At 32.6% G+C, this 16,262-nt stretch overlaps 2 protein-coding genes across 2 annotated transcripts; both read left to right on the forward strand.

Annotated features, from left to right (window-relative positions):
* Positions 1 to 1,289: 1,289 nt before the first annotated feature.
* On the forward strand, positions 1,290 to 2,919 carry LOC110702049 (MLP-like protein 31). The gene is made up of 2 exons (XM_021879695.1): positions 1,290 to 1,541; positions 2,585 to 2,919. The coding sequence occupies exons 1-2, from the start codon at positions 1,352 to 1,354 to the stop codon at positions 2,722 to 2,724; spliced, it is 330 nt and encodes a 109-aa protein (XP_021735387.1). The 5' UTR covers positions 1,290 to 1,351; the 3' UTR covers positions 2,725 to 2,919.
* Positions 2,920 to 6,337: 3,418 nt separating this feature from the next.
* Positions 6,338 to 7,321, forward strand: LOC110701686. The gene has a single exon (XM_021879319.1). It carries the CDS (start codon positions 6,338 to 6,340, stop codon positions 7,319 to 7,321), a length of 984 nt encoding a protein of 327 aa, XP_021735011.1.
* The last annotated feature ends 8,941 nt before the right edge of the window (positions 7,322 to 16,262 follow it).

Below are 16,262 nucleotides of genomic sequence, written 5' to 3' on the forward strand. Positions count from 1 at the left end.
ATGACTATATTTTTTCGTATCTATAAATCACAAAAGCGAGTCAAAATATAGTGTGTGAATAGCGTAAAAGTTAAACGATGTCAACTAAAAAAAAACGAAGGTAGTATAAGATAACTACTTGTAATTGAGTAATAGAGATTTTTTTTTTCTTTTTGAGAAAAAGGAGTAATATGGGTTATTGCAATGAGCAAATAGGGTTCCTCCGACAGATGTGGGGTTTGTCTAATGGAAAATTGAAGTCTTTTCGTAAATAAGTTGAGTTATTTTTTTATTAGTTATTTGAAAAACTTAAAACAAAAGAATGAGACAAATGTTCAATGTCCAACACTCTCTTCTCATGCAAATGTTCGATGTCCATGCCCATGCCAGTTTCTCAATTAAAATTTTTAAATATAGTTACTACAAGGTTTTGAATACATGTGATTTATGGAATGAAAAGTGAAGACCATAACATTAATCTCCCATTTTTACATTAATGTTAAATGGTTTAAAATAATAAAATATAATATCTTATAGTTATAACTGTATTGTGTAATTATTTATGCCTCCGCTACATCTACACTAAAAGTAAGTATTTTATACTTTTTATTTATCTTACTCCTTACGGTAATGATATTTTTAAAAAATCAAATATTTCATATTATGCGATTACTTATCACATTATAACTTCAAAATTTTCTCATATACAAAAATCATAGCCAAAAGAGAGTGAGGGATAGCTTAAGTAGTTAGAGATTTCCTCCCGATTTCAGGAAATCCTGAGATCGATTCTCATCCCTGTCTTTATGACTCTCTAAACACTAAAAAAATAGCGAAAATAACAACTTGCCGTATTACGCTGCCGGAGATTCACTCAAATAAAATATGATTTAATTTGATATTCGTTTATGTAGTTATTAGCTTGGAATGAGAAGTGTTCGCTGTAAGTAAAAAAATAAAGGAAATATGTTTTTCTTATACTGTATATCCATTATTGGTATAGTATTAATTAGATTCCAAGCCAGGCCATCTGCATCAAATTTATAAAGGTTCAAAGTGTAAACAGCTGTACAAAAACGTAAGAAAAAAATTTGATTACCCCATATATTCACTTTATGCCCATTCCCTTAACCATATAATATAGGATCTTCTTTTTGAAGAAATAAAGGGGAATCAAACAAGTTAAAGGAGTGATTTATAGTGATACGTACAACATTCTAGAGAGTACATCTCTTAATTTGAGCCTTTAACTCTTCTATTTAAACCTCAGAACATAACATATTTTATATGTCTGTTAAAGAATAGAAAAACATAATTATATCAAGAGTAAGATTATTTTTATTAAGAGACAGAAATTAGAGAGAAAAAAAAAATGTCTCAACTTCAAAGGGTTGAAGACCAAACTGAGCTCAAATGTGATGCAGACAAGTTTTTTGAAATTTGGGCTCACAAACCATTCCTTGTACCTAAAATGTGCCCTAACAAAATTCAAAAAGCTGAGCTGAATGAGGGGGAGTGTTGGGATAGAGTTGGTGCTGTCATAACATGGAATTATGTCATTGGTAAGAATGTACATCTTACAATTAGGCTATGTTTAATCCACCTTTTTTATACTTGTCTGATTTGATTTTAACTTATTATATAATATAATATGATCTAAACTTATTTTTTCTAATATTTTTAAACTTAATTTTTATGATGTTTTGATCTAAACCATTTTTTTTTATCTGATCGATCTGAACTATTTTTTTTTTCTTATCTAATTTGATTGTAGTTATTGCCTGATTTGTCCAAATTTTGATTTAATATGTATACGTACTTTATAAGGAATAACATATTTCAAATGGGGTCGTGGTATTAAAGTGTATATTTTTTTTCATATGTAATTTTCAAAACTTTTACATTACGAAATTAAAGATATTTAGCAATAAAGTCGCATATGAAACTATTAAGAATGACATGAACGTATTTTCCTAATATGATTTGAAATAAATAATAGGGTCCTTAAATAAGGTGAGCTAAATATAGCCTTACTGCTGCATAGCTTACCGCAATAATATATAGGATTTGTGAAGTTAAACTTATTATTTGAGCAAATATTTGCTTAAAAGTATTTCTTAAATTATCAGATCGAATTAAATCATTATAGAGTACTCTATACTTCTTGTTTGTATGTGTTTACATATATATTGCTAAATGTTAAAGAATCAACTCAACCAAAAGTTTAAGTTGATAGTTGAAGCCTAGAATCGATATATACTCTATCATGCGGAGAGCCCTTTGGACTTGAAATGTGGATGCGGCATGAGCCCCCTCATACCCAGCGAGAAATATTTCACTTAAAAGTGAAGGTGGATGAGATTTGAACCCGTAACCCCCTTTGTGTCACGCACGCTGGCTCTTAAATCATGTTAGAGGACCAACTCAATTAATCAAAAGCTTAAGCTTATGGTTGAATCTCATGATCGATATATATACTCTATCACTATATATACCTTTAGAATTCATGAATTTTTTTTGTTTGTGAAAATGATACTATCAAATATTATTACGAACAAGATAGCTAGTAATGCATAATATTTCTAAATATGCCTCTGATCCACAGATGAAGTCGGGGAACGAGCAATCGTGAAGACAAAAATTGAAGAGCTTAACGACGAAAACAGGTGTGTAAGGTACAGCCACCTTGGTGGAAAAATTGTGGAGAAGTACTACAAAGAGACATTAATATCCAAGATTCAATGAACTCCAAAGGATGAGGGTTGTACTGTAACTTGGAGCTTTGAGTATGAGAAGATGAACGAGAATGTTCCAGAACCTGATATTTACGCCAACTATCTTCTTGGCGTTGCTAAAGATATCGGTGCTTCTCTTTGCAATGCTTGATCAAAGGCATATATGCCATTTATCTTGACATAATGCATGCACAATTTCTTGCCATCGTTGGCTGTATGTTATTATAAGGTTTATACATATATATCACATGCACATATGCCTGATAAATAAATAAATAACATTGGCTTTTATAAATAAATAAACTCTAAATCTTTATTGTAAGTGTTTAACATTGGCTTAACAATATGGAGTTCTTCTTATGTTCATGTAAATAGGGATGGTGCTTTTTGTAGTTGGACTTATCTTATAAGTACTCAATACATCTCTTGAGGCGAACTTTGTACTCTTGGGAACCAGATGATCACCAAAAACAATTGGAATCGGTTCCTGAAATTTTGAAGCCGGGCTTGGAACTAGTTAAAAGAATCGGTTCCAAAAAAATTTGAAACCGGGCTTGGAACTGTCGAGGACTAAATTCGGGTATCCAAAGTTATACTTCATAATTATATATACTACATGATGTTAAGAAAATACAAATTCTAGTATCTTAAATTAATCGTTTATTTCATTTTAAAGCTTTAATAATTACATTTGTTAACAGTTTTAGGCTAATTTATGTTTAGGAAAATGTAATATAGGCTACGTATAAGGAACTAAAGTTGAAATAAAAATAGAATGGATAGCATTAATTACATTGATTCATGCGTGATTTTATCATACACACCTAAAGTAATACAAGTACCAAATTAGGATATATATTAAATGTTGTTCTTAGCCCTAAGAGTTACATATACCCTAATTTTTTGTTCAAGTTTAATTAGTATGCCTTTTGGGTTTCACTAATTAATTAAATATATTGAACATAGATATTCTTTTAAATGCATACATTAGTATTTTTTCAATAAATTGATACCCAGACAGTTCTAGAAAAGTTGGAAATTAGAACCACGCATATTCCGATTGCAAAAGGTTGGAAATTAAAACCAATTGATTGCAACTGAGAGATTGTTATATCACTAGGCGAAAAATGTAAAACCGCACCGGTTTTGAAACGGTCCGGATTTGAGGGATGCTAAAAAGAAACACTTTTCGCACCGGTTTAAAACCGGTGGGAAAACTAAGAATTAGCACCGGTTAACCGGTGCTAAAAGTAAGTGCCGCGTTTTTTGTATTTTGGCTTTAACTACAATTGGCGGCGATTAACTGGTGCCCATTATACATGCAAAAAATTAAAAAAAAAATGCAAATTTTCCACTCAAAATTCATCAGACAATGAACCTAGAAACCTAGAATTGTTTCCCTAAAAAAAAAACACCAAAATCGTAATATACATTAATCATATATATATATATATATATATATATATATATATATATATATATATATATATATATATATTCATCAAATAAATTTTTATTTTACAAATTATAAAATATAGAAAAAAGAAAAAAAAAATTAAAAAACGCAACAATGAACAACAAAACACCAAAATCTTTGAATCTTGAATCTTTCTTCAATCAAGGAGTCGCTACATTTGAATTTTTATTTTTTTTGAAGGAATACTACCTCCAAAATTGTAACGATATATTAAAGAGGAGATGAGAGAGAAGAATGAGAGATCCCGGAAATAACCAAAAAAAAACCGAGAAAAAACCCGAAAACCCAGAACCCAAAAAAAACCCAGAAAAAAATCGAGAAAAAACCTAGAACATAAAAAATGGAACGCAAAGCTAAAGAACACGGAAAACCTTTACAAAAAAAAACCCACAAAAACCAAGAAAAAACCCAGAAACGCAGAAAAAATCCAGAACCCAGAAACCGAAACGCAAAGCTAAAGAACCCAGAAACCCTAATCTCAAATTTTTGATTTTTAATCGAAAATTCAATCAAATTTGTTGTGGTTGACGGAGGCGGCGATGGTTATTGTGGTTGACGGAGGCGGCGATGGTTGTTATGGTTGACGGAGGCGGCGATGGTTGTTGTGCTTGGTTTCAAAATTCGATTAAGGTCGGTGGTTGTTGAGAAGAGGAAGAAGAACGAGAGATCAGAGAAGAAAAAATATCAGAGAAGAGATGAAAGAGATGAGAGAGAAGAACGAGAGCAGAGATGAGAGAGAAGGAGAGCAAAATAGAGGCGGGTGAAAATGAGTTAAGGGTTTATAAGATTAAAGAGCCCGATTTTTTTTTATAAAACTAAGAATTAGCACCGGTGAACCGGTGCGATATCTCTTTCTCCCCCTTTATTTTTCTTTTTTAATCAAACCGGTGCGAAAAAGATAATTTCTCACCGGTTTGGTTGGAACTAGTGCGACCCGGTGCAAAAACTCTATTTCCCAATCCCGCCTATTTTTTTAGCACCGGTTTTCAAAAACCGGTGTACATTGTGCGGTGCCTATTTCATTTTCTCTACTAGTGTATACACCCATGAGCATTTTGCTCTCATTTTGATGATTGTTTTCATTTAATTATCAAATGATGAAGAGCAAAAACTAATTTTGTGTTAGTTAGGTGCATTGTACACCCGAGTATGTATAAAATATTTCAATTGCGATTGGTAAATAGTGACTTAATACTTGACATATGTGATATTTAATCATTTTTTCCACTATCTTTCTTCCTTATTAACCGTGTAAAATCAGCAAACGTAACTTTCTTTCTAGAACGAAGAGATTAATACCTTTAATTAAATGAAATAAACATTATAAAAGCATACCCTAAATAGAAATGGTGCAATCAGGGGCGGAGGGACGGCACCTGGTAGGGCACGTACCCACTACCAAGCTTTTTTTATTTTATATTTTTTTTATTTATTTTTAAGCATTAATTTTTATTTTTTTTAAGTTTGATATACTACCTCCGTTAATGGTAAAGTGCAACAGCCGTACCTTTCACGGAGGCCAATGCAAAAGATTTAATGGGTGTTTAGGTGGGGATAATTGTATATGGGGACATGTGATTAACTTTTAAAAAGGAGGGAAAGAGCATGTGAATATGAACAGAAAAGGGGGGAAGCTGACTTTTTTTCCCTCCTTAGTTTTCATTCTTTTTTTCTGCCCTTAATCTTTCCCTCCTAAATTTTCACCCTTTTTCAAAACTTTCTGGTTTCACCCCCTATTTTTTCCCTCCCACTGAAATTTTTGACACTAAAAAATCCTGCCAAAAATTCAAACTTTCTGCCAAAACCAAATTTCAGGTTTCTGCCAAAACCAAATTTCCCCTAATTTTTTTTCCCTCCACCTGAAATTTTTCATTCAGTGGAGGGTATGTAAGTACTCTGCCCTCACATAATTCAAAGTTCACATAGAAACCAAAACATTAAAAATTACAACAAGGTTTCTTCTCAAAAGTCAGAAGTCAAATAAGTTCCTAAAACCTAATTATTGTTAGGTTTGAAGCAGCATCTTCAGTTTTTTTTCAATTTTCTGGTTCAGCTTCAGCACAGTAAAAAAAAAAAAAAAAACAGCCCTCCCACTTCATTACCAGTCCTCAAATCTGTGGAACTCAACTTCATTGGTTTGTCATCCATGGAAGACATTTTAGATGATGCTTTTTTTAGCATTGATCAAATGCTAAATGATGAAGGCAACATGGCAGACAGTGATTCAAGCAATGAAGGAACTCACAACAATGTATCACATGAAGAAGCAACATATCCCACAAGCAGGAAACAACTGACTATTTCCCAGAAAGAAATTGTTGACATTTTTCTACTCAAGCTGGAAAATGGGGAAGTGCCTAGGGGTTTTTTAACACAGCAAGCAGTCAAGTTCAATGTACACAGGTCAACAATTCAGAGGTTATTCAAGGACATTAAGTGCCAAATGGCAGTGGGGAATGTGATAGATGTCAGAAGCAAGAAGATTGGCAAAACTGGTCCCAAACCAACAGAGTACACAGATGAATTTCTGCAATCAGCCCCTTTGTACAAGAGAACAACTGAGAAAAGCTATGAAGCTGCTCTAAAAATCTCACATGTCACCATTCACAAATTAAAGAAAAAAAGGAGGCTCAGAACACATACAAGCACAAACCACCCAGCACTGACATCAAATCACAAGATAGCAAGAATAAGATGGGTTTTAAGTCACTTGCTTCCTTTTGAACAGAATGGTTCCCCCAAGTTTGAGGATATGCAGCAAGTCATACACATAGATGAAAAGTGGTTCTACTTGAACCTAGAAACAAGGAGTATCTATCTACTGCCAAATGAACCAAATCCATATAGGTGCCAACAGTCAAAGCGATTCAAGGTCAAAGGCATGTTCATGGCAGTAATTGGCAAGCCAATTTTTGACACTCATGGAGTAGTGGTACATGATGGAAAGTATGGAATATTTCCATTTGTTTATGAGAGCATTGCAAAGAAAAAAAGCAAAAACAGAGATGCTGGAGCTGTGAAAATTAAGGCAACACAGAATGTAAACAGGGAGGCAATCAGGGCAATGCTGCTGACCAATGTCATTCCAGGCATAAAAAGTAATGGACACCCCATCTGTCTAAGGACATAAGGATTCAGTGGGATAATGCTAGACCTCATCAAGTTCCCAAAGATGAGGAATTCATTGTTGTATGTCAGTCAGATGGTTTCCAAATACAGTTCATTTATCAGCCAGCACAGTTACTAGACTTAAATGTCCTAGATCTTGGCCTATTCAATGTGATACAGCCTACAATACCAGTCATTCCCTAAGGACTTGGGGGAACTCATAGTTAAAGTGAAAGAGGCTTATGATTTGTTTGATCCAGTGTTGAACAAGCACTGCTGGATAACACTACAATGCTGCATGGAAGAAATATTAAAACACCAAGGGGGGAATAACTTTGCCCTACCTCACAAAGGGAAGAAAAGGCTGGAAAGACTGGGGTTGCTGCCAGAACAACTACATGTGAACAGGGGTGTGGTTCAACAAGTTGTTGACTACCTCAACACTATACTCATACCAATAGGTGAAAAGATTGAAGGTGAAGAAGGGATGCAAGTTGATGCAGATTGAACACAAGTCAGACACATGAGCAAGGTGATAGTGAGATTGCCACACATAACCAATTAAGCAACAGCAAGGAAGCAAATGGAATCTTAGTAGGTAGTCTTTTGTGTTTTGATTGGTTAGGTGTATTTTGTTAACACGTTAAGGTTAAAACTGTAGGGCAGTCTTGACTAGGTTATTTTGAACATGTACAAGCCTTTGAAAAAATTTATGCACAAGTTATTAGATTATGTTTTTATGTGTCACACAGACACACAAACAGAACATTAAATCCATTAGAGGGTGTTGTGCTTTCTCACATAAATTACATAAGTGGTTCCCTCAACAACAACTTACAGTTGAAGAAGTTGGAGCAATTCCATCTTATGAAATTTTTCTGTCAACTGAGTCCCTTCATCACTTGGATTTCTTCCACCAACAAACACTACAATTAAGGACTCCTAGATGAGGTAGGCACACACATGTAGGCAACAATGTTCTGTTAATTACAAGGGACTCCAACAACATTCAAGTTATTAAAACAGAGGGGTCTCCAACAGTAGGGGATGAATTAAACAGAGTGGACTCCAACAGTAGGGGCTGAATTAAACAGAGGGGACTCCAACATTAGGGGACTGAAGTACACAGAGGGGACTTAGCACCATTCACAGTAGGCTACAACTCCATCATCATTCATCAGATCACAAACCCCAAAGCCATTACTGACTATTATGAACAACCTCATACTACACAGGAACAAGCACAACCAACAGTACAAGCAGAACCAACAAACAGTACAATTAGGGACATAATTCCCAAACACAAGCAAACACATAGCCAACAGTAAGAATATATCAAGATCTGGCAGATATTATCACAAACACCAAACAAATTGAACGCCAGCAATCAAGTAATCCAAAAATTTCTCAACCAGCAAGCAATAACAGAATCACAGTAAATAAACGCAAATAATCCAAAAAGCTCAGAGTCAGAAATGAGTTACACTGCGAAATTAGTTGAAACGGTGGTCATTCAGACCACCATCAATAGCATCGTCAACAGGGGACCCAGATCTAGCCCTTATCTTGCCAGAACAACCAGATCTACCCAGATCTACAGACTCCTCAGCAAATTTTTCCGGCGTAGGGGCTGGATTAGGGGATTCAGCAACCTTGCTTTCCACACCATCAACATCAGGACCCTTTTTCTTCGAATCCTCGCTGTTGTTGCCCAGATCTGCAACCTTTGACCCCTCACCTTCCTCATCGGAGTAGTACGGCGCAAGCTTCGCACCCACACCATACATGCGTCGCATATCCAGGTAAGTTTCCCTACGGGTTCCAATCAACCTCATCTTCCCAGTACGACGCTGACATTTGTAGGTCGCAATGACATCGTCATCTGGGTTCTTCTCGGTTGGGGGACTCATTTTCTGGGTTTTTTGTAAAAGTTGAAGGGGGGTAAACCAGATCTACATAAATTAGGGTTTCGGCGAAGCGAGAGAGGGAGGGGAACCAGATCGTCAGAGTAGATGAGAGAGAGAGTGTGAAGAGGTTGTCATCTGGAACGTTTTCCAGATTTAAATCAAAGAATGGCCTCATTAATGGAGGTGGTTGAGGGACGAATTGAATGAGATGACCCAGATTCAGAGAAGAGAAGAGAGAGAGAGAGTGTGTGAAAGGTTGAATGATGATCTGATGTGTTGAACTTTGGTGGGAATCATTAAGTTAGGGGTGTTGGTAATGGGGATGTTTAGTTAGAATAACAAAATATGTTAGTATGAAATCAGTTTTTAACAAAGGTAAAATGGTACTTTTGTCATATAAAAACCTACTAAAAAAGAAAAGATATAATTTTGTTGCACATAATAGGTAGCACCTGTTTATAGTATATGTTGCAGATAACCGTTAACGGAGAAAGTATTTTTTTTTTATCTAACGAGATTTGCACACAATTAACCACTGTAATTTGCTAGCGGGTCTAGTATTTTTAATCCTAGCAAGTTAATACAAAGTACTTTAGATGCATGTCTGGATAAGTATTGTGATTAAAATTATCTATGCCTTTTGTTTTACATTAGATTGTCCATTTTTCCCTTTTAATTACTAATTCTATGTAATCTTTAATCATGCTAAGCTAGCTAGTAATGAGTGAGCTTCCTTGATTGTAACAATATAAATTGATACTCCGTAATGATAATGTAGATTTTCCCTCATATACTGAAATGTTATTACTTGTCAATGTTGTGCTCACTTTTGTTTATTTTAATAGTAACGGTGGTTCATATTTTGCTCTATGTTTGATAATAATTATTTTATATAATGATATTTCTTTCGTAATGGTAGTCTATGTTAATTGGCTATTCTATTTTTTTTTTAACATTTAATGTGATTATATTGAATTATATTATTTTGATTAATATTAGTTGGTGGTGCCCTACCAACGTTAATTTATAAAATTTTGGCTCCGTTACCGGGTGAAATTAATATGCAACTTCCTAAAAAGAAAAATGGTGTAATTAAAAAATAAAAAATAAATAAAAAGAAAAAAACAAAGGAAGTATATCATTAGCTGAAGGGAGCAATATTATTAGCATTATAGCATAACTAAGACTTGGATTTAGGGTTTAGCTTATCTCAAAATGTAGACCTTCACCTCCAAATCATAAAAAAAAAAAAAAAAAAAAAAAAAAAGTTAATAATAATAAAATAAAATAAAATAAAATCTCAAATAACAATGCATCATACACTATTGATGCCTTTCTACTAGGGCAAACAAATATCTGATGCAGGGAGTCGTACTGATGAATTTATAGCCTGATCCCAAGCACTTGGAGTCTTGGATGTACTGTATCAATCCCCTTGTTTTTGCACCATGGGCCCATTTAAGTGAGAGCTTTATTAGTTAAATAGGGTAATAAAAGAGGGACGGAGGGAGTATGATTTAACATACTTCTTTATAAAATAAAATTATTCCCTTATACATTAATGTAGATTTTTGCCTCCAAATCTTTCATTTCTATATTTTTAAATAACATATACTCCGTATCAAATAATTCAAAGTATTTATTCCAACACCTACAATATGATCAAGTTGGTCTTTGGTCCTGCTTATATATTACATATGTGCATCAACGTATATAGCCAATGTAGTGTCTAAGAGCAGACATACATCTTCTTGATAATGCAGAATTTCTCTTTCGAAGAAATGATGGAAAATGAATTTACAAATTGATCAAAAGGAGTGGTTCAAAGTGACGGAATATTTACCGACCTCTTAGCTTTTTTCTATTATATAAGACACCTTTGCTCTTCCTTACCTTCCATCGATCGATCAACTCGACCTTGAGATATTAGAAATTTGTTCAATCACTAACAGTATTTTAGTAGTGTTCTAAGGGAAGAAATGGCTCAGCTTCGAATTGTTACAGGCCAAGTTGGGCTCTTGTGTCATGCTGACAATTTCTTTGATGTTTAGTGTAGAGTAGATTTGACTTAATTGATTGGTCCTATACTAGTTGTACGTATTTTATTCATTTGACTTTTATTTGATAACTCGTTTATATATATTTTATTATTCGATCTAACATAATCTTAATAAAGTAAGAAGTGCATGTGATATACCAATATATATAATTATATATCAACATCTCTAAACATTTGATATATATACTACGTATAAAGCTTTATAATAAGTGCTACAAATAATTTCGATCTGGATTTGCCACTGCAGATGATAACGGTGAAACTTCATTAATTTCCGCCAAGACAAGAGTTGAAGAGCTGGATTTCAAGAACAGGTCGTTGACCTACAATATCCTTGACGGATATGTCATGCAAAATTACTACAAGACCTTCAAGGCCAAGATGGAAGTCATTCCAAACGGCGAGGGGTGCAATATGAAGTGGAGCATTGAGTATGAGAAGATGAACGAGGATGCTCCTGAACCAAATATGCACGTCGCTTTATCACTCGAGCTTGCAAAAGATATCGATGTTCATCTTTGCGGCGCTTGATGATGAAGATAAGCCATGGCGCATGCTTTCACGCTTATTCATGGTGCTGCCTTACTATAAATAATAAATGGGCAAGCCATGCTATATTTGGCTATTGTTAAGTGTGTATCAACTTATCTTAACCATTACTTTACGTAACATTGCTACTTTATAAATTTTGTACTACGTATTTCATTATTGAAATGTAACGTAACTTAAATTTTAATTCTAAGGTTTATGCGTGCAATGTATATCATGCATTGATGCATCTTCGTTGTTTTATAAATTAATGAAGCTATTTTGAATTACAGTACATATTATTGGCTAAATTCCCCAATTGAATCAGTACGCATGCAATTTTTACATTATCGCGCACCAATTGGTAAACAAAATACTAGAAGGGTTTACAATAGTAATGCAAAAAATTAAAAACACTTGTCTATATAATAAACATCCATATAAATAATGTGAAAGTGTAGCAAAAATGATTAGAGGCTCTACCCAATTAGGGAGCCATGACATCCATTTACATAATAAACATGATGAATGTGCACAATTATATTTTCATAACATGTAATTTAAGTTATCATGGTAAAGAACTTATACACACAATAATTAGAAAAATGTTCACCAGAAAAAAGCAATAATTAGAAAAATATATATTCAATGCAACTAACCGTTAAAAAAAATCATGAAATTGATTTAAAACAAGATCCGTTTATAAGTTCAAATTTAACTTAGGTGTATTAAAATCTGATTTTCACTTATCTAAACTTATCTTAATTTAACTGAAATTATCTGAATTTAACTGAACTTACCTGAACTTATCTGAACTTATTAGACCTTATTAAAAAAAACTTATTTAGTTGTAATAAAAACTTAGGTCACCCTTATCAGATGTTATTTTTCCTAAATTGAACTTATTGATCTAAATTATACTAAACTTATTCGAACTTATTACACATAAAATAAGTGAAAATAAGGTGAACAGAACATACCCTTATGTTTTGACCTGATCTAACTTACATATGCATGTATGAATGTTAATTATCATACAATATTCATTCAAAAATTTATGTAGTCAAAAAATAGTTTTTAATTTGGACGTGTCCCTAAAATTTTATTCAGGGTTTAGGAAAAAAAAAAAAAACAAACTTCGTACAAAACTCGAGTGACTCAAGCATTTTGCGCTAAAATTTTCTGATCTCTTACATCCTCTATATCATAACAATTGACTTATATAGTCAAACTTGACACATATACCAATATACGAGTTTGAGTATTAAATTAACTTGGCTATAAAACATTAATAAAAATTATTTTAAAAGTTAATATTATTAAACGTCACATCAATATCTTTTAAAGGCATTTTTACATGGTAATAATCATTTTAATGCATTACTCAAATATAATCAATGTTAATATATGAATAAAAAAAGGTAAAAGTGTGCAATGTTAATAATTTTGAAACAAAGGGAATATTAATTATTGCACTCAACAATTAAAGAAAATTCAACTCTATCTATTAGGGTAAACAAATATTGAATAATGTAATATTGACAACATTATAGCCTGAGTTAGACATGAATTAAGGCTTAGTTCTTGTAAAAAAAAAAAAAATAGTTGTTCCATAATACAATGTAAATCGTTGCCTCCATCCGTTTCTATTAAAAAATAAAAATAAATCATGTAAAATTACATACATCAAATAATTCCAAAGTTTATTCTAACATCTACAACTTGATCTAGTTGGTCTTTGGTACTGCTTACATTTTATGTGCATCACAGCATGAGTGTATATTATGTTCAAATATTCAATAGTCTAAAAGGAAACATTATTGATGCTCTTCTCAATAATTCAAATACTTCCTTTTATATACGGAAATAATGGAGAATGAATCGTGAATGAATTAACTTTAAAGGAGTGGTTCAAAGTGATGGAAATCTGGAATAAGTATATTATCCTTTTCTAATGAGAAAAACTCTTATGGTATACTTTCTCATCTTATATAAGACCCTTGCACTTCTTTACCCTCCATAGATCAATCGGCTTAACCTCGATTGAGAAAATCTATAATTTGATCACTAATATTAGTGTTCGAGAGGGAAAGAAATGGCTCAGCTTCAAAGGGTTGAAGGCCAACCTGTGCTCAAATGTCATGCAGACAAATTCTTTGACATTTGGTCTAGCAAAGCACACCTTATTCCCAAAATAAGCCCTCACAAAGTTGCTAACGTTGAGCTTGTTGAGGGGGAGTGGAATAAGGTTGGTGCCATTTGTAATTGGACTTATCTCATGCGTAAGTATTACATCTTACACGAACTTGGTCTTAGACTATGGTTATGATTCAATCACCTGATTTTTACTTATCTATTATTTTATTTTATATTTTCTGAGTTAATCAATAGTTAAGGGTATTATATGGTAAAGGGAACAAAATTGTTTAGATCAATGCTGAAATTTTTTCTTAATATATGTTAATATCTTGTTATAGTGATTTTAATACAGTTGATATGTCATCTTAAATTTTTACAATATTACTAATAGAGAAAGAATAATTATTTTATAGTAAGAAAATTTAACATTGCAAAAATATTATATTTTACTAATATATAATTAGCTTGGTGATATGATATTCAGTCAAAGTTGTGAATCAGCCAAATTACGGTATTTGACTTGAAGTGAGGGGAATATATCTTAAACCAAAATGAATAATGATAACTAATATAGATTGACGTTAAAGAATAATACTGAATTTTATTTTATTTTATTTTTTTGCAGGAGATCATGGAATAATACTGTAATTAATTTTGAAGGGATCAACTGTATATCTAAATGTATATGATAAGGTGAACCCACATTAATGTACGGAAAGACAAGAGTTGAGGAGTTAGATTTGGAGAACAGATTGTTCATATACAATATTATTGATGGACATGCCAGGCAAAACTACTACAAGACCCTCAAGGCCAAGATGGAAGTATCTCAAAAGGGCGATAACTGCATCATAAAGTATTATGTATACCATGGAATATGACAAGCTGAATAAAAATGCTCCTAAACCAAATTTGCACATCCATTTTAAGCTTAACCTCGCAAAAGAAACCGATGCTCAACTAATTAAAGTAAATAACATTCAACATAATTTCATTAACCAAGACTTCACACCAAAATAGTTTAATCAACTCAATATACTTGACACTTTATATATTTAATTTAATTAAGATTAATTGGAGTAAGCAATAGACGAGGTTGTCCAATCCACCATATCATTTTGGTCCCAAATGACCATTTAAAATAAAAATACATAGCGCGATGTAAGAATGGGTGCGATTCCATTCTCATAAAGTTAGTCTAGGATCTCATCTAACTTTCATTATAAAATAAAAATGTAAATACCAAAAGAAAAGAGGACATGTTGATCACACAAGCCTCGGAAAGCCACGGGCTACCACCGTGTACCCCAACCCATAATTGTCAATACTCTAGAAGTGCACCATTTTCAGAGTTTTATTGCTCATCCATGTTTCACTTTACGTGATTACAAGTTTAATTAATAGCCGATCACTCTTTCAAGTAAACCATACATAATAATCATACATATAATTCACTTTTAATCTTATTTAGGACAACGATGATCACATCACAAATTGACCTTTAATTCCATTAAACTTCCAAGATAATCAAAATTGTTGAACATAGTCAACCCACCTAGCTATTTCGGCGTAATCCACCTTTACTCAACATACTACCAAGTCATGCTTGAGTAATAAATAAAATAATAATAATAATAACCTCATGGAATAATTAATAAATTCATTCCATTTAAACCATTCAATTCCAATCGTTCAATATTCCAAATGTGGTTAATAAACCAATCCAATAAAAATATGCTTGTATCAACATTATATACAAACAACTAATCCAATATAATTCAACATGCTTGCATCCATAATTCCATGCAAACATAATCAATTCACCAAAACATGTCTCATAAACATAAGCACATGAATTACTTCAATGTTTAACCAAACAATTTCCATCTAAGAGTTCTCTAAAGATGAAACTAAGTTCTTTCTTTTTGGTACCTAAACATGATACTACTTACAACGAAATAGACATGTACGTACCTCGTGTAAACAATTTTTGTGCCACTTTTAATCAATTAAAAGTCTCCTAGGGATAATCACCTCCTAGAAAACAACCAATAATAAAAAATTAATACCCAAACTAGTTTCCAGCAATATAAATTTGATTAAAACTCCTTAAAACTTCCTTTAAAACATGTTTTTATGCTTAATTAATCATTGAAAATTCAATAAGAACAAAACCCCAATTTAATTAATTATTAGAACCCTAAAATCTCAATTTAAATACTAAAACCCTAGGTTTTAGAATCATAAAATCTGAAAAATAAAAACATGTATAAAATCTGAAAATATGAATTTAAACAACCAAAATATGGCTTTTCATACTAATAAATTAA

Source organism: Chenopodium quinoa, unplaced genomic scaffold, assembly GCF_001683475.1.
Source record: "Chenopodium quinoa cultivar QQ74 unplaced genomic scaffold, ASM168347v1, whole genome shotgun sequence".
Lineage (NCBI taxonomy): Eukaryota > Viridiplantae > Streptophyta > Magnoliopsida > Caryophyllales > Amaranthaceae > Chenopodium > Chenopodium quinoa.